The sequence below is a fragment of the Lissotriton helveticus genome, chromosome 10, assembly GCF_964261635.1.
Source record: "Lissotriton helveticus chromosome 10, aLisHel1.1, whole genome shotgun sequence".
Taxonomy (NCBI): domain Eukaryota; kingdom Metazoa; phylum Chordata; class Amphibia; order Caudata; family Salamandridae; genus Lissotriton; species Lissotriton helveticus.
In genome coordinates, this window is record NC_136071.1 from 667,075,327 (window position 1) to 667,100,186 (window position 24,860).

At 48.2% G+C, this 24,860-nt stretch overlaps 1 protein-coding gene across 1 annotated transcript in view; it reads right to left on the minus strand.

Annotated features, from left to right (window-relative positions):
• TTC21A (tetratricopeptide repeat domain 21A) overlaps window positions 1-24,860 on the minus strand; it is a 465,179-nt gene that overhangs the window by 233,370 nt on the left and 206,949 nt on the right. The window contains exons 14-15 of the mRNA XM_078663200.1: window positions 4,144-4,359; window positions 2,562-2,800 (exon numbers count right to left, since the gene is read on the minus strand). Of these exons, the coding sequence (XP_078519326.1) occupies window positions 2,562-2,800; window positions 4,144-4,359 (455 nt within the window). The remainder of the gene's footprint in view (window positions 1-2,561; window positions 2,801-4,143; window positions 4,360-24,860) is intronic.

Genomic DNA, 24,860 nt, shown 5'->3' on the forward strand with positions numbered 1-24,860 from the left:
TTTGGAAAGAGTTGTGTTTAGCTACTGCGGCACCACTAGGGCAACCAAATCTAGCAGCGAGATGGTCAGGGGAACACTAAGGAGCATTTGGACACTTAACTGGTCACCAAAGCATTCTCCAGTACAGTTCTGAACTTTACACCATGACCGCCATAGACTGTGATGGAGTGGTCCTGATGCTGGCGATACAGGAGATAGAGGATGCTCAAGGATGCTCCGGGTGCTGTGAAGTCGACGAGGGTGTCCTTGCGGTTACTCCTCAGTCCACGGGTCAGGTGGGACAACTTTGGTCACAGAGGTTGGGGGCCCTTCAAGTCCTCTTTAAACCAGTAGAAGGCCAGCTGCTGCTGGGCTACCGGTCTCCGGTCATAGAGGGTCCAGCGGTATACTTTGGCGGGGCTAGTGTTCCTCTTGGACGACCAATCTGGACTCATACGACAATCCTAGGTCTGGCATACTTGGGTGCAACCTTCTGCCATCGAGGATCAGTCTCTTGGGGCGCCCAGTGGGGATCAGCAATGATTCTTCAGATTAGATATATACTTGCCGAGCTGGGCTACTTTAGCTTTGATGGCCTTGGTGCTGGTTTCAGGGTGTCAGCCCGCCTGACCCTCTACGTCACTTTTTTGGTATGGGGCTTGTGAGCTACTTTTCCACAAGCCAGCAGCCACAGGCACAGTCCTCTCTTTGCTAGCCCAAGCTGTAGCAGGTGCAGTCCAGCAGACGGTGCAGCCTCTCTTCGTCAGGTCCCAGGGTCAGCATGGAAGTCTTTGTTCAGTCATTTCTAAAGTTCCGTAGTGATCTGAGGTTTAGGGTGCCTGGGGTGCCATATTTATGCCCCGAAAGTGCCCTGGGGGGGTGAGGCGGTCACCAGTCAATATGTTACCAGGATCCCTTCCACTTTAGATGACTTTGGCTATGTGTGGTAGGTATCAATCCCAGGGTGCGCTATTCTGTCCACTCCCAAGATGTCTAAACCCTTCCTTGGATGTTAGGCGATTGGTAGCCCACCCTAGAGGTGTGGTTACCTGGGGGCTACACGCCTAATGGAAAATGGTTTGGGCACTAATCACCCCTCTCAGTTACCAATGCCAATCTCTCTACCTTAACAAAGGGGAAACCCCTCAGGAGTGTGATTGCCATTCGCCCATCAAAGGCGGCTTCACTATTGAAGGTCGCCTCTTGGGCCAACACCATGAGTGGATCCTTGTGAGGTGGAGGTAACACCTCCCAGTGTAGCAGGCTACATTGTTCCTAACTCTGGAATTTGTTCTCACTACTCCCCAGGAGGGAAGAAAGCTGTCTGGTGGCCAGCAACCATTTCTAAAAACTGTTTTTCTTTACAAGTGACATTAAAGTTGGGCTCAATGCCACGATTAATGTGATACCTTGAAGTTCAGAAGATAGCCAGGCTGAGGGGGCCTTCCAGTAACTCTGAGTTAGCCAATGCGGCTAGTCACCTTTCTACAGCAAAATGACAATTTGGAAGTGTTGCTGTCAAGGCAGATTAAAAGCATATGTCCTACTTAATAATATATAGCTTCCTGACGTAGGGCTCCATAGGCTTTCCCTAGGGGAGACTTACATATATTGTTATGGGAAGTGGAGAAGTGTGGCTCACTGGTTAGAGGAGGCAGACCTGGAAGCAGAGGTCAGCCCGGGACCAGGGTTCAATTCCCGGCTCGGCGGCGTCTTGAGTCTTAAAATGTCCATGGACTTGACAATTCTCGCTCCGGTGCCTACTCGTTTCACGGGTTCACACTCTGCGACTCTGGGCAATAGCTTGCTTAGTCTCCACAACGGCCCCTCGCGGTGGGATGCCTGGCTTTCACCTTGCGGATTCCCTGCTGGGGTTATCTCACAGGGGAATACCAGGACGGGTTCCCTAAGCAAGCGCTTAGAAACCGCTCGGTGATTTGCGCTATATAAATTCCTGTACATTTACATTTACATTTACATTTGGGGGCTTGGACATTGGTTTATATGGTTGCACTGGCAGTTTAAAAATGCTCTTCCAGGCTGTAGTGGCAGGCTGGGAGCCATTTTTGCACTTGGGCACACACAGGGTAGCGCAACCAGTGCTCTAGCCCCTGGGGGGTTTGGCACTCTGTATTACATGTCCCGGTGCCATATACTAGGGACTTATAAGTAAGTCAGCCTACCTCAATTGGGGGTAACCAATTCAATATACACTTTGTAAGGGGTTAGAACACTGGCATTGAGGTCTGGTTAGCAGACCTCAGTGCAACCTCAGCGTTGAAAAAAACAGCAGCATCAGTCCAAAATTGTGGGGGTTATCATACAAAAAGAGGCATTTCCTTACACCAGGTATCATGGAGTACGTATTGCTTTAAACTTCCGATGGTCTACATGAGTGAAAAGGATTGGTTTACAGCTTGCTTCTAGCTGGTTTCTATTGATAGAGAATTTCACTTTAGAAGCAATACGTGTAAATGGCATTCTGGTGTATGTGTTCTCGCTGCTGCAAACAAAGATGAACATAAGAGGAAGAGGTCAACAATAAGAGGCATTGTAGTAAGCAAATAAAATAGATTTGTTACCGGTAGCAGGCAATGTAGAGCTTCTTATCCTTTCGAGTTCCAAGGTAAATCTGTGCCATTTTTTCTTTAACATCAATGAAATATGGCTGGCTTGAAGTGATATTTCTCAACATTCCCAAGGCGGGCTCCACTTCTCCTTTACTTAGGGCCAAATCCGCGTTTGCAATAGTGATGCGGATTTCTTCTGGTGTTCCATGGAATTGATGTATCGCATCTTGCATAACCTTCGTAGCTTCATGCTGAAATATTATAAAGTATTACAAATGTTATTACAAAGGTTAAATGTGATTATAAAAGACCCCTCATAAATGGTACTCACTGATTGATTGTAGGCCCAAAGTCTAAGAAGCCAAATAATTGAGATGATCTTGAGGATTCTAATTGCATATCTAACCAATGTCCTTCTACAGAAGGAGCACACCCACTCTAGTCGGTCCAGTGGGATAAGCCCTTGAGAGGTGCACCTAGCCAGCAACTGCAAAGCTTAGATCATCCTCCTCCATATCTCATACCATTATAAAAATGTTCAGGTAGTGGAGGGAAGAGAATCAATATATATGAACATATTTTTGAAGTTGAATATCCGCTCTAAGAACATCAAGATTCTGTGGGAAAAAAATATGCTCCAAATAAAGCACTTAAGGAACATAAAAATTCATATCCACTGGTATATCCATGAAAAAGAAAAAAAGAACAGAATCCCTTACAATGAGCAAATCGTCTAAAAGCAGAGATCTTTTTAAACCATACTTTGAACCGAGGTCTTACATTGGCAGAAAATTAGCAATTAGAAACTGTTTAAGTCTGCAGTGAAAGCGTTTTGTATACTCACTCTTTAATTGACTCACAAAGGGTTCAAAACATATAAATGCATCAAAAGTCAGAAATCTACTCTCTAAGTGTTAATTGTGCACTTTAAACTGGGGTCAGAGTTTTATGGTAATTGACAAAGAATTGCACGAGTGCACCTGCAAAACTACAACAGATGTACAGTATTATCACGTACAAAACGCTCTAACGCAGGGTGCAAAGTACATGTTGCAGAAATTTTAACAAATGCATGCATTTTTTCTTTCGTTTCCTCTCAAGCAGGACAAATATTTTACCCTACATAGTTATTGCTTACATATCGAGAATGGGAAGCGAAAGAAATTTGTAGATACCTACAAGCTAACAAATGGGTGGGTATTCACTGCAACCTCCAGGGACACCAATCCCACATTAACTACTATTCACACTATTTACATATGGGTAAAATCTTCTAGCAAATTTTCTACATTCAAAAGTGCAATTTGCAGAGTAAATTATCATTTACCCTAGAAAGTTGTTAGATGCGTATGAAAACTTTTAAACCTGAGGAGTAAAATGATCAGTTGCGGCTGGTGCAGGTAAACTCGGTGGGGTGGGGGGTGTATAGTCGACAGACAACGGAATAGGATTTATTTAATTTGTCCTATTCCGTAGTCTGTTGCCTCTCCCCGCCCGCTCCACCACTCTTACCTGAACCAGCCGCCGCTGAAGATAATGACCAGAGAATCCACATTTTCCATAATTAAAATCTAGTTCACGTAATGTTCCTTACCTGCTCCCCATTTAGGCGAAGAACCTCTGCAAGTTCCAGATGTATGGACACACGTTCACTGATGCTTATGCTGCTCCCTTTTCCCTTCTTACTTTCTCCCTTTCTCATTTCAGGAAGATTCATGATAATTTTGAGTGTTTTAATAGCTTCTGGCAGATCTCCTGTCATTTTCAGTGCTTGAGCCTTGATGAGATGATACAGTGGATAGTCTCGAACCTGAAAAATGAAATGCATTAATGTATATTATATAAGTAGATGCTCAGAAAGCTGGTTTTCAGGGCTTTTTCTAAACATGAGTATGTACCAGTGGGATGATTGGCATTGGTAAAATCATCTTGCGTTGAGTTGCCATGACTGTAAATTCATAGTGCCCATTCCAGGCTTTACAATCAGAAGATGGAGCCTCCAAAGACAGAGGTCATGTGCAGGCGTTCATTTCTCAACATGGAAAGGGTGAACATTGCACGGATATTCTTGGTGAACATGAACATACAGCTTGCATAGCTTTCTGCATTATGCATTCTGGTCTTTAAGGAATCACAAATCAGTTATGCATGAAGATTCTCTGAATTGGAATCTCCTACAGGTCACGGGGAGAGTCCAATCTTATGCATCAATGATGAGTATATTCCAGAAAGTAGCAGGTAGGAGCAAACACCCGTATACTGGACCCATCATTTCACTGCAGGCATCAAAACATAATGAAAACAGTGCTTTTCCCTCCATTTATTCTTCTATCTCTGCCCAGTGTGATGGAAAAGGTAAGTACTTGTAATCCTTGTTCTTCAGCATTAGTATTCGCTGTGATTTCTTAAAACGTAGAATATCTTTCACACTTCTGCAAGATCCCAGAGCCCAAGTCTATTTTGCTTTTTATGTTTTTCAATTAAAACATATAGCAAGAAAATATGCAAAAAATGCATCATCTAGTGGTTTCTCTTTTTTTTGTTTTCATTCATCTCACCTTTCAAGCCTATCTGTGGTCCTTCCGGCTTACCGCACTCGCTTGGGTCACCCGACCGATCCCTTTTGTGAGGGAACTTGGTGTAATCATTAGACCAATTATATTAATCTTAAATTATGGCCCCAACTCACAAAAGGATGCCAGATGTTTAATAGTTTATCTTCCGCGCCCTCATATTCCAGACGAGCCATGGCAAGTGAGGCCTTGAGCCAGTCCTCCCTTTTTAGTGGCAGGGGATCTTTCCACTTCTTGCAGATTTCTCTCCGGGCTAACAATGCCAAGTAAATTAATAAACCTCTGTTTATCTGGGAAATCGTCTGACAGAGTCGGCCGTCATCCCCAAAAAAGACCAGTGACATCTTGAGGTCCCTCCCTTAGTGGCGGTGTGGACTCAAACCCCCCTTGGGCCCTCAATAGAGTCCCTATACGAGCTCTCATTAAATGTTTTGTATAAATATGTCAAACCTGCCTGTTTGAAAAAGAACCATTTTTTTGTCATCAATAGACTTTATTATACTTCCGCCAAGATTGCCAAGTTTGCCCCAGTGGCACCTCCTCAATGTCAAAGATGTCTGCTACCCCTAGCTAATGACATACATGTTTTTTTAGAGTGTCCAGAATTAGCAATTATTTGTAAAGAGGTGGGTGACTCTATTCGAGATATTTTTAATACCAATATTGATATCAACGTGGTTTCTCTTTTTAACTATTTATCCAAAATAAAAGACACAGTGTACATATGGCTTAGCTCTAGTCTACAAAACAGTGTATTTCACATTAGTAGTTACACCCTGGTCATTTAAGAATCTTGGTGGCGGCACTATCTCATATGTCCAGCATGGTGACAGTTGGGTTGTTCGCTTTTGCATTAAAAAAAAAGATATGCATTTACAGAAACCAGTTAAAAATCTGTGGCCCTAAAAGCGGTAAGGTGCGTTGGGTTTTTATGAGTTTAGAGAGAATACCTGGGGCAATGAACTGGGATTATGAGTATATAACATTTCTTTCTTCACCATCACATTTTTTCAGGTCTTCATAAAGATAAAAACAGAATGGTAAAAAGACCCAACCTAGAATTTGCAACCAGGGCCACAGAACTAGACGATTATGTAAATAAGGTAAGAAGAGAAGTCTGGCCCACTAAAGTATCCGTCTAGGAGTCAGAGTTTGACAATAATTGATAGTCTTACAAATGTTAGGAATAGAACATTTATTATAAGAGACACAGTAGCAGCCTTTCCCTTTGTGAAATGAGCCCTAGACTTAACACACAAAGGCTTTTTAGCTTGTGAATTACAGGTAAGAATGCAAGAAAATATCCGCCTAGCTATAATCTGTTTAGATGAGGCAGGACCTGTTCTACCCTGAATTACAAGTGGCAAAGAGCTGTTTGACCATACGTATATCTTTAGGCTCTCCCAAATATTAACGTATAGCCCACTTGACGTTGAGGCTATGTAAAGAACTCTCTGCCAGTGATGGTCAGACTAAGGTGAAAATCATAAATCTCCTTTCGGAGAAAACAATGGTGGGTTTGTAAGGATACTTTGTTAAGATAACAGTGTATGGTTCCTTGGTGCACAAAGTGTTTGGGCAAAAGATAGAGAAATAAAAATTGTGTGCACACAATATTGTGTCAAGAAACTGAAGGGCAAAATTATTGTGATGGTAAGTTTCTACGGGAAAGCAAAGTTTTCCACTTAACTCAACATTAAAGTACCTTGATGATATCTCTTCAAGGTATGTAGATGTGGAGTTAGGAATAGTAAATCTATTCTTCCCTATTTGCACTTTCCATCTCGATATTTTAGTCCTCGATATTTTTGACACATTATTATGTCCACACAATATTTTTGCCATCCATATTCTATCAGACATCCGGTGCAGGGAGCTTAATGCTCACTCATCCACCTGGATAATATAATAGCCACTAAAAAAGCAACCTGCCATGAAAGGTGCGGCAAATCAGTCTTGTGCATGGCTCACACGGAGTTTCGATCCCTTTAGAGTACACACATTCAATGGCCAGGGAGGAGAAGGTCTATTAACAGGAGGAAACACTGTCCTAAGACCCTACATGAAATCCTTCATCCGTGGAATAATGAAAAAAGCCTGAGAAGAAGACTAATGGTAAGCAACAACAGCAGCCAAATGCACTCTAATTGAAATGTTCTACAAACCAGATTTTGCCAAATAAAGTTGATACGGTGGTACTCTCTCCTCCTGGCATGTTCTTAGGTCTGCCTGCTTGCTGATGCACTATAAGTAGAATATGTTCCATTTAAATGCATATTAAGGATGCTTTGCCCTCTCAGAATGCTCATGCAGGTATCAGATACATTGCTAAGTCTTAACTAGGTGATGACCTTGAAAAGAACTGAGATTGGTGGGAAAGCGTACAGAATACTTGCGACCAGCACTTCAAAAGTGCATTCCTCAGGGATCAAGGCCCAAGAAACCTGGGAGCATAAGTAGGAAATTGAAGGGTGATCTACGATTGCAAACAGGTCCATTTCTAGATGAGGTGTACACCTCCAAAGTAGCTGTAGTCTGCAGATTAAACATTCTTGCAGCTCTCTCTGAGAGTTCAAGGAAAGTCCATGAGTTCTCAAATAGAGCTTTGAGAAGATTTCATCTGTGGATCAAAGTACTTCAATAATCTTTTAAACAATCTAAACAAAACCACAAGCTTGTTCTATAGTTCCAATTGTTCCTATACAAGATCATGAAAAGGAGAGATCCTAGATGGCACAGACTCCACAGATACAAGTATGAGATGTCACCAATCAGAAGATGATCGATCCAAGTCTACATCCTCAGGCGATGACATGTGTCATCTTCCTTTTGTTGGAGTGGGAGATTCAGATGGGGCAAGTATAATATCAGCGTGTGCCAGAATTATTCACTTCTATACACCTCTTGCAGGAACACCTAGATGCGAACACAGCTCTAGACTCATGGTGCTTTTTACTCAGAGAACTCATGTTTTCCTGACAAAACTGGAGAATGAATTCTTCTGCCCACAGATGAAATAGGACTTCCAAAAATGAATGAGAAGAATCCACTTGGGATACCTTGGTTCAAGAGGATGAGTCTGAGTATTATCTAAAGAGAAGAGACTGCTACATCTTCAAAATACCGATGAGATGGAGAAGATGGATGATTCCCTTCCAGGTCTAATGACTTGAAGGGGATCCAGTGTTCGACAAATAGAAAACACTCGGGGTGATGAGGACTGCCAACAATTTATTTATTTGCTGGTTTGTATAGCGCTATGAACAATGACATTACTTCAACATTGACAGGAGCCTTGAAGGTTGACGGTTTCTGAGCACATGCCGAACTTATGCCTGTCTACTTAGAGCACCTCGAAATGGATCACCTCAAAGTCCACCAGGATCGGACGTCCTGGTGATGGCTAGTTGCTGCCCACCTCCAGAAATGACATGGATGACTTTGGAGGAAAAGATGGTGAAATGGTCGCCTCTCTCCTAGGAGGCAAAAGTGAACACTGTATTCCCCCTTTCTTTGCCCGGGGGCAAACCCCTACCCTGTCCGTAAGTCTCCTATCTGATATTTTCTTACAAATCCCTCGATCCTTGATGGAGCGAGAGTTGGGAAGACACACCACACAGAGATAGTGGTCATCATTTGTGTTAGAAGCGGCTGTCTCTAGTTGGCAGAGGTATACACTTCTGACAAATAGGGACACACCTTTTCTAGTCAGGGCAAGGGGATCACACACTTAGATAACCCCTGCTCACCCCCTTGGTAGCTTGGCAAAGCAGACAGGCTTATCTCAGAGGCAGTGCGTTAAGCATTTATGACCACATACAGTAATAAGGTGAATACACTACAAATGGACACGACACAGTAGTATTATAAAAATAAGGATTTTTATATAAGGCTTAGCACAAGACCAAATAACGACAAAAATATACCACAATCTTAATAAATACTCTTGGAAGGAAAAATAATAGTTCAAGCACGGTTTCTTCTTAGCACAAAGTCTTTAGTATCAAAAGCAACTCTTCTTCTCTAAAACACAGTTCTTGGCAACAATGTAACCCACACGGGAGTCACACGACGTCGAGGCAAAGTTAGTCCAAAGGTTCGGCGTCGACCGCGAGGAGCGCTACGTCGAGCCCGGAGTCGCACAGACCCCCACAACACAGTACCTTGGAAAAGTGAAGCACTCGATGATCAGCGGCGTCGAGATGTCCGGCGTCGCGTCTTCGGCGTCGATCGGGCCTCGGAGTCGGGGCGATCTGCAGCGGCGTCGACCGAAGTCAGGCGGGAGCAGCGCTCACGGGATGAAGCAGGATACGACGTCGTCGATGTCGATGTTGCAAGAGTGAGCAGCGCTCACGGCGTCGAGAGGGCTCGAAGTCGATGCGATCAGCGGCGGTGCAGACACGAGGTCACTTGGAGCTGGAGCCGAACTCACTACTCACTGGCGTTGCTGCTGGCGTCGATCGGGCCCGGCGGCCGGCGTCGAGGAAGCGGGACACTGGAGCCGTTACTCACGATGTCGAGCTGGATTCGGCGGCGTCCGTCGGCGTCGAGATTGCTGGATTCTTTCAGAGGTGCTGGATTCACAAATTCCAGCAAATAGCACTTTAAGCAGATGAAGTCCTTTAGCCCTGTGACTTCAACAGGAGACTGGCACTCTTCCAGCCCTTGGAGATTTTCTTGAGCAAAGCTTGAGAGTACACACACAGTTCCTCTCTCCTGGTTCCTTGGCAAAAATAAAGAAGCAATGCAGGATTCCCCCAACAAACAGCACTCTGGCAGAAGGGGTAGGCAGTCCTTGGATCAGCAGGCTTCTTGTCCTTGGTTCAGGTTTCCTTGTCAGAAGTGATCTAAATTCTTGGTTCAGGGGTCCTTCTCTTATACCCCTTTTTGGCTTTGATCCCTTTGTCCATGCAGGGGAATTTCCCCCCATCTTTGGTTTGTTGTGGGTGTTGCCAGGCCGAAGCACCTGGCCTATTCACTGGGCAGGGCAGAGTCCTCAGCCGCCCAGCAGGAGCGGAGCCAGCATTGTCACTGGCAGGGGCAGGGCCATCAGCTGCCCGGCAGGAGGTGGGCCAGGAAAGTCCCAGGCAAGCACAGAGTCATCAGTCGCCTGGCAGGGGGGCGGAGCCAACATTGTATCAGGCAGGGCAGGCTATCAGGAGCTACTCTTCCCCTACTCTCAATGCAAATGCCCCACTCATCCCACACTGACTCATTCAGACTCTCTGGAGCCACCCAGCTCCTGTCACACGCACACCAGAACCAGCAGAGACCGGTAGACAGTTAGACAAGAAAATAGCTACTTTCTAAAAGTGCTATTTTCAAACACAGAGTCCAAAAACCATCCACACAAACGGATGCGTTATTAAACCCTGAGTTCAGGGATACCAAACTCGACATTGCACCATGCTCCCCGAGCCCGCTAGGATTATAGCATTAATAATCCTGGCAGCCCATCCTAACTGATGGAGAGCAGGTTACCTTACAATAGTGAAAAACGAACATGGCTGTAATTCACTATTAGGACATGCCAACCTTGTCAGGCTTGTCCTACCTTATGCTTACAATGCACCCTGCCCTTGGGCCTACCATAGGGGTGACTAACATGAAGTTAAGGGAAGGTTTAGGGACTGGCAAGTAGGTGTACTTGCGCAGTCCTCGTGACAGTCAGACTGCACGTGGTCTAGCAATGGTAGACCTTCAGACGTACTTTTACTAGGCCGCTCTTGTGGGTGGCACAACACGTGCTGCAAGCCCACGAGCAGCATTTGTATTTACAAGCCCTGGCACCCTTGGTGCACTCTACTAGGGACTAATAGTAAACCAAATAAGCCAAACATGGAAGTCAATCAATACAGCAATTTCACATAGGGAGCACTTGCACTGTGGCACTGATCAGCAGTGGCACAGTGCCCAAAGCATATACCAGCAAAAACATCGTAAACAGAGGAGGCAAACAGAAAAAATGGAGGAGAGACTCATGCCAATGATGCCAGGTCTAACACGTGTCCCCTCCAGCTGAAATGTGGGGAGAACTACCCTTACCCTAGGGAGTCCTCATCACTAAGGCGGAAAAATCTGGACAGACCATCAGCATTGGCGTGATCTGTGCCAGGGCGGTGTTCCACCGTGAAGTCCATCCCCTGTAGGGAAATGGACCACCTCAACAGCTTTGGATTCTCACCCCTCATCTGCATCAACCATCTGAGGGGCCTGTGGTCTGTCTGAACCCGGAAGTGAGTCCCAAACAGGTAAGGTCTTAGCTTCTTCAGCGCCCAGACCACAGCAAATGCTTCTCTTTCTATCGCACTCCACCTCTGTTCCCTGGGAAGTAACCTCCTGCTGATGAAGGCTACAGGTAAGTCTCGGCCCTCTTCATTCACCTGAGCTAGAACAGCCCTCACGCCATGCTCTGAAGCGTCCGTCTGGACAACAAATTCTTTAGAAAAGTCGGGTGCCTGGAGTATGGGTGCTGTGCACATTGCAGTTTTCAGGGTGTCAAAGGCCGTCTGACAGGCGTCAGTCCAGATCACAAGTCTTGGCTGCTTCCTGGAAGTCAGCGAAGTCAAGGGGTGCACAATGTTACCATAATCCTTGACGAACCTCCTGTAGTAACCCGTGAGACCCAAGAAGGCTCTCACCTGAGTCTGGGTTTTGGGCGGTGCCCATGCCAGGATGGTATCAATCTTGGGTTGCAGGGGGGCCACCTTGCCACTCCCTACTTGGTGCCCCAAGTACACCACTGAACCCTGCCCAATCTGGCACTTACTGGCTTTGATTGTGAGGCCTGCTCTGCGCAGGGCCAACAACACTTCCTGGAGGTGGCGCAAGTGTTCCTCCCAGCTGGCGCTGAACACTGCGATGTCGTCCAGGTAGGCGGCACTGAAATCCTCCAGTCCAGCCAAGACCTGGTTGACCAACCTCTGGAAGGTGGCAGGGGCATTCTTCATCCCAAAGGGCATAACCCGGAACTGGTAGTGCCCATCTGGTGTGGAGAATGCTGACCTCTCTTTTGCCCCATCAGTCAAGGCGATCTGCCAGTACCCAGACGTTAGATCAAACGTACTAAGGTACCGGGCAGCCCCTAACCGATCTATGAGCTCATCAGCTCTGGGGATGGGGTGCGCGTCAGTCTTGGTGACTGAATTGAGTCCTCGGTAATCCACACAGAACCGAAGTTCCGGTGAAGCACCAGGCGCTGCAGCCTTTGGGACCAAGACCACTGGGCTGGCCCAAGGACTGCTAGAGGACTCAACCACCCCTAAGGCAAACATTTTGGAGACCTCCTCCTTGATGTATGCTCTGACCTTGTCAGTCACTCTGTAAGCCTTGTGCTTGACAGGAGTGCTGTCCCCGGTGTCCACATCATGGACACACCACTGAGTGACACCAGGAATCAAGGAAAACAGATCAGGGAATTGTCCCAATAGTTGGCGACAATCCTGCTGCTGTTCAGGGGTCAGTGTGTCAGAGAGGACAACACCATCCACTGACCCATCTTGCTCTTTTGCATACAGGAGGTCAGGAAGAGGCTCACTCTCCTCCTCCATTCCAGCATCTGTAGCTAGGAGCATGTCCACTTCGGACCTTTCTAAGTGGGGCTTTAAACGGTTGACATGCAGGACCCGCAAGGGGTTCCTGGGAGACTCCAAGTCCACCATGTAGGTGACATCGCTCTTTTTCTCCACAACCTTAAATGGTCCAGTCCACCTGTCCTTGAGCGCACAAGGTTCCACAGGGGACATGACCCAAACTTTCTGTCCAGGCTGAAGCTCTACCAGAGTGGCCTTCTGGTCGTACCACCGCTTCATCTCCTCCTGGCTGGCCTCCAGATTTGCCTGAGCAAGATCTCTGAAGCGCCTAGTCTGGTTCCTAAAGGCCAGCATGTAACTGTATACATCCTGGGGAGGTTTCCTGGGAGATTGCTCCCAGCCTTCTTTGACCAGACTCAAAGGTCCTCTTACCGGGTGACCATACAAAAGCTCAAAGGGACTGAACCCTAGAGACTTCTGTGGCACCTCACGGTAAGCAAACAACAGGCATGGCAAGAGGACGTCCCATTTACGCCTCATTGGTTCTTCAAGACCCATAATCATGCCTTTAAGGGTACAGTTGAATCTTTCAACCAACCCATTACCTTGAGGGTGGTAAGGAGTGGTGAACTTATAAGTTACCCCACACTCCTTCCACAGAGACTTCATATAGTTGGAAATGAAGTTGGTGCCCCGGTCTGACACCACCTCTCTGGGGAACCCCATTCGGGAGAAAACACCCATCAGTGCCCGTCCCACCACGGGGGCAGTCACTGTTCTGAGAGGGATGGCTTCCGGGTACCGTGTGGCATGGTCCACCAAGACCAGGATGAACCTGTTGCCCAGGGCTGTCTTGGGGTCCAGTGGCCCAACAATGTCAATCCCCACCCGGTCAAAGGGGGTACTGACCACGGGAAAAGGTTGGAGGGGAGCCTTCTGCTTCCGCCCGCTTTTCCCACTTGCCTGGCAAGTCTGACAGGTCTTGCACTGGATGTCTACATCCCTTCTCATCTGAGGCCAATAAAAATGGGTGACAAGCCTGTCATAGGTCTTGTCCTGCCTCAGATGTCCAGCTAAAGGAACGTCATGAGCCAAACCCAGTAGGAAGGCTCTGAAGCGCTGGGGTACCACCAGCACACGGGCTGACCCAGGCTCAGCAGCCTTAGGCTCGCTATACAGGAGGTCGTTCTCCCAGTAAACAAAATGTGACCCTGACTGATCACCTGAGGTTTGGGCTGAGGCCTGTTGCCTCATACCCACAAGAGAAGGGCACACTTTCTGTTCTGCACAGAATTCCTCCCTGGAGGGACTCCCATCCTGCTGCCAATGGGTCAGCTCGGGCAGGTCTCCCAGTTCAGCAACTTGTTCACCTGTGGGTTCCAGGGCATGCCCCTCAAGGCCTGCCTCCTCCTGGACCACGGGAACTACGGGGGACGGTTTCCCGCTCCCCCTGCCTCTTCTCTTCACAGCTGGGTCCTGGGCCATACTTTCAGGCTCCAGAACCCCATCAACACCCTTACTTGCTGTCATGGATCGAGTGGTTGCACACACCCACTCTGGCACACCCAACATTTTCAAATGTGTCTCCCTCTCCACCTTAGCCCAAGGGGAGTCTTCTAAATCATTGCCCAGGAGACAATCAACAGGCATGGCGGGCCTTACAGCAACCTGAAGAGTACCTGAAACTCCCCCCCATTCAAAGGAAACTTGAGCTACCTCACACTCTCTCTGGGAGTTGTCAGCAGCTATTACAGGGTAGAATGCGTGGGGAACAACCTGCTCTCTGGACACCAAGTGACACTTGACAGCTGTCACACTCGCTCCGGTGTCTCTGAGAGCTTCCACTCTATGGCCATTAATGGTCACCCACTGCCTATATTTCTTAGTGTTACTAGGCAGAGGGGGTGGAGGGACCAATTCCATGTCTCCTAGAGAGACCAGGGACATCTCTGCGGGACCCTCCCCACCATGGGCAACCATCTCCTCCCCTCCCAGAGCTACACTCGCCAACTGACGGGGGGCGGCACGTGGTGGTGCACTGGGTGGTGCACTAGAGTTCTTCAAGGGACACTGAGGATCATAAAAACGGTGTCCCACCTGCTTACAAGCGAAGCAAGTCATGGGGCCCCTACGAACAGGTTTACCTGTCGGGGCCTCTGATTTCTTATCTGGGGGAGGCTGGGAACCCTTCCCTTGGTTCCCTTGGGGATTACTTTGGGGCCCTTTCTGGAACTCCTTCTGTTTACCCTTGTCCCCCCCCGCTCTTCTGCTGGGGACCCTGCCCACCTTTGGCTGAGTCTCCCACTGGACCCTTGTGGACCCTGGTACTGACCCAGCGGTCCGCCTCTTCAGCAAGTTTTCTAGGGTTAGATATCTTGCTATCAATAAGGTGCTGGCGCAGCTCTGGAAAACAGTTATTAGACAAGTGCTCCCAAGCAAACAAATCATAAAGAGCATCATAACTTTCCACTTTGCTGCCCTTTACCCAACCATCCATGGCTCTGCAAAAATATGACACATACTCCACCCACGTGGTACCAGGCAACTTCTTACATTCTCTAAAGGCCTGTCTGTACTTTTCTGGGGTGAGGCCATACCTTAACATTAAAGCATCTTTCATATGAGCATAAGACATCCTATCCTCAACAGGCATGTCTAACAGGGTATCTCTTCCCTCATTCACAAAGCGACCCCACAACCCCGCTCCCCAATCCTTCTCAGGGACCCGGTGGGCCAACAATGCTAACTCATATGCTTTAAACCATTGACCAATATCCTCATTCTTCTGAAAATCTTTGATCACATCTTTGGGAAAATAAAACCTACTTTCTGCAGGCACAGATGGGATGCTGCCACCAGAGGGATTCAATTCTAACTTTTTAGCTTGGAGCTCCAACTCCCTCAACTTGGTATCACGCTCAACAGCTAACTTCTCTCTTTCAAACTCTAACCTTTTGATCTCCAAATCAGCTTCTCTCCTGCCTCTTGCATTCTCTAACTCCAACTGCCCATTTATCTTAAGTTTGGCCATCTCCATGTTGTATGCTCGCTCCTTCGCCCTTTCTTCTCTTTCTTCAGGAGAAAGACCTTTGGAGGAAACACTGCTGCCAGGAGAGGACACATGACCATTCACTGGTACTTCCTCTTCCCCTTCCCCTGGCGGTACCACCACCGCATCAGAGGGATCTCTGGATTCCAACCAGGCCTCCAAAGCTTTGAGATATTCCTCCTTCGCTGAGATGCCTTTGGTAGGGACTTTAAATTTCTTACAAAAGGATTTCAGATCCTTTAACTTGTAATCCTTTATCTTGCTCCTATCAAACTCCTCCACAACAGCAACAGGGGCAGTGACTCCGGCATCACTCATGGTCAAAACTGGCAGTTTCAAAAATCAAGTTCCAGGAAAGCGGAGAACAAAAATAGAATATCCAACCAAAACAGATTGTGGCTGCGCTATGGTCTGCTTTCACTATGTAGTGCACACTAATCACTGCACATGGGTCATAAATGCAAAGTTCAAATCCCACCGCTGACCCACCAATGTTAGAAGCGGCTGTCTCTAGTTGGCAGAGGTATACACTTCTGACAAATAGGGACACACCTTTTCTAGTCAGGGCAAGGGGATCACACACTTAGATAACCCCTGCTCACCCCCTTGGTAGCTTGGCAAAGCAGACAGGCTTATCTCAGAGGCAGTGCGTTAAGCATTTATGACCACATACAGTAATAAGGTGAATACACTACAAATGGACACGACACAGTAGTATTATAAAAATAAGGATTATTATATAAGGCTTAGCACAAGACCAAATAACGACAAAAATATACCACAATCTTCATAAATACTCTTGGAAGGAAAAATAATAGTTCAAGCACGGTTTCTTCTTAGCACAAAGTCTTTAGTATCAAAAGCAACTCTTCTTCTCTAAAACACAGTTCTTGGCAACAATGTAACCCACACGGGAGTCACACGACGTCGAGGCAAAGTTAGTCCAAAGGTTCGGCGTCGACCGCGAGGAGCGCTACGTCGAGCCCGGAGTCGCACAGACCCCCACAACACAGTACCTTGGAAAAGTGAAGCACTCGATGATCAGCGGCGTCGAGATGTCCGGCGTCGCGTCTTCGGCGTCGATCGGGCCTCGGAGTCGGGGCGATCTGCAGCGGCGTCGACCGAAGTCAGGCGGGAGCAGCGCTCACGGGATGAAGCAGGATACGACGTCGTCGATGTTGCAAGAGTGAGCAGCGCTCACGGCGTCGAGAGGGCTCGAAGTCGATGCGATCAGCGGCGGTGCAGACACGAGGTCACTTGGAGCTGGAGCCGAACTCACTACTCACTGGCGTTGCTGCTGGCGTCGATCGGGCCCGGCGGCCGGCGTCGAGGAAGCGGGACACTGGAGCCGTTACTCACGATGTCGAGCTGGATTCGGCGGCGTCCGTCGGCGTCGAGATTGCTGGATTCTTTCAGAGGTGCTGGATTCACAAATTCCAGCAAATAGCACTTTAAGCAGATGAAGTCCTTTAGCCCTGTGACTTCAACAGGAGACTGGCACTCTTTCAGCCCTTGGAGATTTTCTTGAGCAAAGCTTGAGAGTACACACACAGTTCCTCTCTCCTGGTTCCTTGGCAAAAATAAAGAAGCAATGCAGGATTCCCCCAACAAACAGCACTCTGGCAGAAGGGGTAGGCAGTCCTTGGATCAGCAGGCTTCTTGTCCTTGGTTCAGGTTTCCTTGTCAGAAGTGATCTAAATTCTTGGTTCAGGGGTCCTTCTCTTATACCCCTTTTTGGCTTTGATCCCTTTGTCCATGCAGGGGAATTTCCCCCCATCTTGGGTTTGTTGTGGGTGTTGCCAGGCCGAAGCACCTGGCCTATTCACTGGGCAGGGCAGAGTCCTCAGCCGCCCAGCAGGAGCGGAGCCAGCATTGTCACTGGCAGGGGCAGGGCCATCAGCTGCCCGGCAGGAGGTGGGCCAGGAAAGTCCCAGGCAAGCACAGAGTCATCAGTCGCCTGGCAGGGGGGCGGAGCCAACATTGTATCAGGCAGGGCAGGCTATCAGGAGCTACTCTTCCCCTACTCTCAATGCAAATGCCCCACTCATCCCACACTGACTCATTCAGACTCTCTGGAGCCACCCAGCTCCTGTCACACGCACACCAGAACCAGCAGAGACCGGTAGACAGTTAGACAAGAAAATAGCTACTTTCTAAAAGTGCTATTTTCAAACACAGAGTCCAAAAACCATCCACACAAACGGATGCGTTATTAAACCCTGAGTTCAGGGATACCAAACTCGACATTGCACCATGCTCCCCGAGCCCGCTAGGATTATAGCATTAATAATCCTGGCAGCCCATCCTAACTGATGGAGAGCAGGTTACCTTACAATAGTGAAAAACGAACATGGCTGTAATATACTATTAGGACATGCCAACCTTGTCAGGCTTGTCCTACCTTATGCTTACAATGCACCCTGCCCTTGGGCCTACCATAGGGGTGACTAACATGAAGTTAAGGGAAGGTTTAGGGACTGGCAAGTAGGTGTACTTGCGCAGTCCTCGTGACAGTCAGACTGCACGTGGTCTAGCAATGGTAGACCTTCAGACATACTTTTACTAGGCCGCTCTTGTGGGTGGCACAACACGTGCTGCAAGCCCACGAGCAGCATTTGTATTTACAAGCCCTGGCACCCTTGGTGCACTCTACTAGGGACTAATAGTAAACCAAATAAGCCAAACATGGAAGTCAATCAATACAGCAATTTCACATAGGGAGCACTTGCACTGTGGCACTGATCAGCAGTGGCACAGTGCCCAAAGCATATACCAGCAAAAACATCGTAAACAGAGGAGGCAAACAGAAAAAATGGAGGAGAGACTCATGCCAATGATGCCAGGTCTAACAATTTGTCAACATCTTTTTCTATGAAAACATTTTATTGGATTTGGTAACAGAAAACAAAACATTTGTTACAGAGATGATTACAAAGCTTCCAAGACAGTCCTCCCATAATATCATCATTAGTTCCAAAGACACAATGATCAATATCACAAATTAGTACAGTAGTCATCATCATCATTTAACTTTATTTTGGTTATTGAACCATAAAAGTACACATAATAGCATAAGTTTAAAAGAATGACAAAATAAAAACATTTCAAATCAACAAGCAGCATTTCCAACTAACAAAAAGCTTGTTAGGGCCTTCCGACAAAACCTTGTTTTTTAATAGCTGTTCATATACAAAAGCATAAAAGACTCTTAAAATTACTTAAAAAGGGCCATATGCCCAATTAAACTTAAAGTGCATTGTGGTATTGGTACCTCTTTTTCTGAGATTCCATATAGAATTTATTACAGGAGTCATAACCCTACTTCCTTCAATGACTTGACAAAAAAAGCCGTGTATGCCCAGGAACTCATTTCCTCTCTTTCATTTAGGGTCACATGGCGTCAAAGTGACTTCTCTATAGACACAAGTTTGTCCAAATTTTTCTATGGGCATCCCCACAGCCCTCAATGCCCCAAGTGTTAGGCTTCTGAACTCTTCAAATAGCGGGCGATATCCCTCTTAGCAACTAGGGGCCCAAGTCACAGTAGGGCTACTTTGTATCCATTGGAGTCTAGGTCAATGTTTGTTTTTGGGGGAGTTTTATGTAGCGCAAACTCAACTCAAAGGTATCAGAGCGCTTTAAATGAGTGCATGTTGCATTACAGACACACATTCATTTTGTTAGGCACAAGAAGATGACGTGATTTGCTTAGAATCACAGGATGTTGAGTGTCGCTGCTGAGATTCGAACCCGGTTGCACAGCTTCGAGGTCACCCGCTCTAGCCGTTAGTACATATCCTGCCCCCAATATCTAGGGTGACTAGTTTGGGATCAGCAGGTAACGACCACCGTAAGACTATTCAAGTGTATCGAGCACATCCCTCCAGAAGGCAATAATTACAGGGCAAATTCAAATCATGTGCAAGATATCCCCAACCTGTGTAACACATCGCTGCCAGATCGAAGAGATCATTTGTGTAGTATATTCTTTGAAGATATTTTAACTGGATGAGTCGGTAGCGCAAGGCAATGGCTGATTCCTGCAGGGCCGCAAGCGCCTCCAGCTAGCCTTTGTCTGTGAGAGGACCTAGATCTGCCTCACACGCTGAATGGAGCGCTAAGAAGGTATCAGGAATGTTAATAATGGGAGAGCAATATATCTGTGTTAGGAGGGTGATTCTATCTCAACCTCTACGCTTCCCTCTTTTGATTTTTTGTTATCTTATGTTTAGACTGTTCACCCATCAACAAATTAGCCTATAGGCTAAAGTCAGGAAGCGTTTACACCTTCACTACGCAGGAGTTAATTACAAGGCTGGCCTGGAGGTAGCAGACAACTTGAGTCTTCCACATCTTACCTCCATTTCTCAGAATTTCTTCATAGTGCCCAAAGCCACCATTAGGTCAAAAATCACCAGGAAAATCAGAGAAAACAAACCCTTTTTCCTCAGAAACAAATGTAAAGAGAAAGAAAACCTCCGTAAACATTGATTAAAGCTAAACACCCCCCCCAAAAAAAAACAATTGCTGTTAACTGCCAAAACATCTTCCAATAAAGCAGGATTGTGTCCAGGATCTTCACCACAGAGCGGAGAAAACAACTGTCTAAATGCTAAGCATGATGGGATAGTGCACACTTCAAAGATTTTAAAAACAGCAGCTTTTAACTCCTAATGTCTGTATGCTTTACATTGAGGCACATTTTCCTGATTTCTTTTTTTACTTTAAAACACTGTTTTCAAGTTTGGTGTTTTCAGCAAAATGTACTGTTTTGTCCTACTATTTGGCTATTTGGTAAAATAAGGAAACTGCAATTGATCCCATTATGGCATGGTTTCCGCTTTTTAGTTTGAGTGGAAAAAATTATGGATTATGAATATCCGCACAGATCCCATGGTAAAGAACTTTGTTATGTAGCCAGGGATTCATAAGCATAAAGTGATATACATTTTTTTTTTCATTTTTCAAAAAGTGCCTCTATATTCTAATACCTTAAGTAATACTGGGCCTCCAGGAACAGGCGACCATAGTTCCTGGTGCCAATCACCAAATATCAAGCAATAAGATGCCTTGTAACTTTAGTGCCCTGGGGGTAATGTTGCCTTTGCTCATTTTATGCCGCCAGGATCACTTCTGTATTACAGGAAGGGATTCAGACACTTGTGCAGCCATTCCTGTGACACTCATTGTGCAGGTGCACATATTGCACCTACACTATAACAATGTGGGATCCCCTTATTTGAATAGGGGAATGATACCATGCAAATCACGCTTGTCCCTCTACGTGCGGTGTAATACTGACACAGGCACAGGGTAAACAAGCACAACTTTAATTGTTCACTCACAAAATACCAGAAAAGTACGAGTTACGTACCTTCGGGAACGATGGATCTGGTAGAGACGAACCTAACCGCAGATTCCTTCACGTAGAATAATCCCCAGGCGTGAGACTGGATCCGGAAAATCTTTTGCCCCAGCACCCCTACGCGCCGGGGGACGGCACCACGCGACTCCGCCCCTGCGTCGTCCGCGCACTTGACATCAGCGAGGTTATATAAGTCCCACCCAGGCGCACCTACGTCAGTTTTCTTCAGAGAACTTTTCCGAGCCACAATGTGGAGCCATAAGACAAAACTGTGAGAGTATAGGAATAGTTTGCGAAAAGAAAAAAGGAATGGAGGGGAACAACACCATATGGAGCAGTGCCAAACACTGCAGTACCCCAGGCAGGGTAAAGAGTAAAGAACAGAGCATAGCCCTGAACAGCAACCCTGCCAGCACGAAGATAGCCCCCCCGGAGTCAAGATCACATGAAAAGTGTCATGAAAACCTAGAACAGGACCACAACACCAACCAATTACAATGAAGAGGAACCAGTTTGGGACAAACAAGGCACAACAAGACTCCCAGACAGCCCCAACACAGAATGTGACGACCCCTGTAAGAAACAAGGGCAGAGGCCCAACCAAAAGACCCCAAAATAGAGGATAGCAGAGGGGCCACTAGAACACAAAGGCACAGAAGTACCTACAGACCAATCCTTCAAAGCGCCTGAAGGGGTAAAAGGAACTAATAAACAGGACGAACATCCTGCCAGAAAGAACGACAACGCATGCACTGAAGACAGAGCCACCCACAGGGAAGCGTATGCAGAAGACCAAGCCAAATAGTCCTCACAGACTGAGGGGGAAGGGCGGGCCGTGAAGGAATCTGCGGCTAGAATTGTCTCTACCAGATACATCGTTACCAAAGGTAAGTAACTCGGACATCTGATAGAGACTACTAGCCGCAGATTCCTTCACGTAGAATAGATACCCTAGCCATACCCAAGGGGAAGGAGGGTCTGCGAGAGGACCCCACCAGCCTGGTCATAACAGAGGGTCCCACAGGGGCCGAGTCCCAAAGACAGGACGAGGAGCCCCGTCCCTCAGGCAAGGGGAACCCTAGCAAGCAGAAGACCACCAACCCCGAAGGGGATGTGGGAAAGGAGAAGAGAAGAGGCAGCCCCTCCTCGCTCAGCAGAGGAAACAAGGCAAGGCAAAAGGGAGGCCAAAGCACCCCACGCCCATACAGGACAACAAAACGTCCGCCTAAGGTCAAAGGAAGAGGAGCACCGAAGAAGAGCCACCTAGAGATTCCAAGGAGAAGGGGCAGAGCAAAGGCAAGCCTCCCTCCACCGGAGACACACCCAGCGAAAAGGGCAGCCGAGCCTAACACAGCCAGAAGGCAAAGTCCAGACAGAACGGCGCCGTCCGCAATAAGCAGGCGGAAGCCGAAAAAGGGCAGCTCAAGGGCACCCAGGAAGAACCATCCAGCGCCGCCCAGGGACAGACTGAACCCGAAAAGGAACAAGAACTCTGGGACCATCTCATCCCACAGGGAGGAGAGGAAGAACTGAGTGCAAGGCCTACTGGAAGAAGCGGACAAGGCAAGGATGACTGTCCCACCAAAGCGCCAAGAAGGCACCATGGTGCAGAAAAACCGTAGGTCAGCACCAGCAAGTGCAGCCAGACGTCGAGAGCACCGCAGAACGATACTCTCAGGGCAAGCCAGACGTCAGCCGACGACCAAGAGCAAGAAGGCTAGAAGGGTCCGGACACGCTCCAGGGAGGAGTCCACACCCACAGTCCAAAAAGAAGTGGGACCAGGCAGAACCAAGACGCCCGGTCCCAGACAACAGGCCAGACCAGGCGAACAGCTCAGTGACCCCGGAGAGGGACTCCCCGGGTGCAACTTAAGCCATCCCAAGCCATCAGCAAAAGGTTTGCATCTGCAACATACCTTAAGGCCACGGAGAACAGAGGCCCAAAGGCAATCACAACTCCCCAGAGCAGAACAGAGCTATATAACAGCTACCACTGCCCCACATAGGGCATGTTACGTCCCAAAACATGGGGACCTCTCGGGAACGAACGTTCGCAGCAGAGGACAACAGAAAATACCTGTGGAAAAACCCACAGAAGGCGTGTCAAGAAGCCAGAGAGAAAAAACAGCAGGCCTAGTCTCAGGGCCCGCATGGTGTAGAAAACCCAAAGCAAAAACAAACAGTCAAGAAGGGTCGGCCAGAAGCCAACAGAACTACAGTCCCAACAAGGAGAACTCGAGTGGCCATGCAGCACACAGAACACCCAACTGGGGCGACTCGCCCCAACGGAAGAACACCTCCAAGAACCAGATCAAACCACAGGTCACTGAGTGGGAGAAGAAGGAAGAGGAGGAGCAGGACGAAGCCCCGCCAAGAACCTCTGAATGGGCGAGTCCGCAGGGGCGTGGAACAAAAGAGCACCATCGAAGGGAAGGTCCACCAGCCGTTCCCGAACATTCTCTGGGAACACATTGTCTCGAAGCCAGGCATGGCGGTGAAGGGCTACCGAAGAAGCCATGGCACGACCCAGCACCTCTGAGATGTCCAGAGAGGAACGAAGAATAAACGCCGCCAGCTCCAGCGCCAGCTGTGTTGGATGGCCATCCAACACACAGTGCCTCAGATCAAAACACAGGCACCCCCCTGAGAAGCGGCAGACATAAGGGACTCCACCGAGTCCCACAAACAAGAAGTGGCCCTAGCCAGGCCACACAGCGTGTTAAGGGCCCGCAGAACCACACTGGTTGAGGCGAACATATTGCGCCCCCCGGAGTCCAGCCAGTGGGCTTCCCGTGACGGGGGAGACAACAGCGACGGCAGAAAGGGAAAGGCATTCTGCCGGGACACTTTCGAGTGGCTGCGCGCTGTATAAATTAAATATAACATAACATAACATAACAAAAGGGGGCCTCTGGTAGAGGGGTGGAGGGAGAGACACGCTGGATCATGCAGCGCCGGATGGTGGAGGTGCAAAAGGTGTTGGGGCACCGGATCCTCCGTGGCGGGACGGCCCCAAGTCCCCAAGAGAGAAGAATGGAGTGAACCCTCGAAGGGAAGCAGCAGCTCCCAACCAGCAGAGCCCTGATGGAGAAGCTCCAGAAGATGATCCGTGGGGAACTGGGTAGCTGGATCACCCATGCGCAAAATTCCCACAGCTGTGGAAACAGCGCAAGTGAAGGCTGCACCCGCCTCCGTAGGGCCCCGCGGAGGGGAAAGCAGCTCCTCGGTAGGCGACTGCTGCAAGCTAAGATGACCATCTCCCAAGTCAACCGTAGGGAGGAAGGGCCAGGTCCAAAAGAAGGAAGAGGGACCGAGGAGTGGGGGACCTGCTGCTCCTCTGGCGAAGACCGCGGCCGCGGAGACGGCGTGGAGCAGCCTTTAGACAATGCCGGGGAAAAAGCCAAGATGCGTCGGCCCATCTCCGAGGAGGATGACACCAACAAGCGTCGAACCTCTGGAGAAGAGGCGTCCAAGGGCGAGTCAACGACCCAACGCCGTCCTGGCGCCATAGAGTCCGCAATCTGAGGCAGGACTTCGTCGTCCGATGCTAGGGGAGACTCCGGAAGGACCTTCGTCACAGCGCACGATGCAGGAGACCGGGGCTGGGCCGGAGCTGGGGCGGTGAAGGAGCGGCGCCGGAAAGGCGTCAGCTGACCTCCGACAAGGCAGCCGCTTGCGTGGAGGGGAGAGAGGGACTCAGGGAGGGATGAGGAGACTCCCGCCAGCCTTGACCCGTGACGGGATGAGAGGGGCCCTCCACCGGCCCCTGTGGCGCTGCCAGGCCAGGAGCCA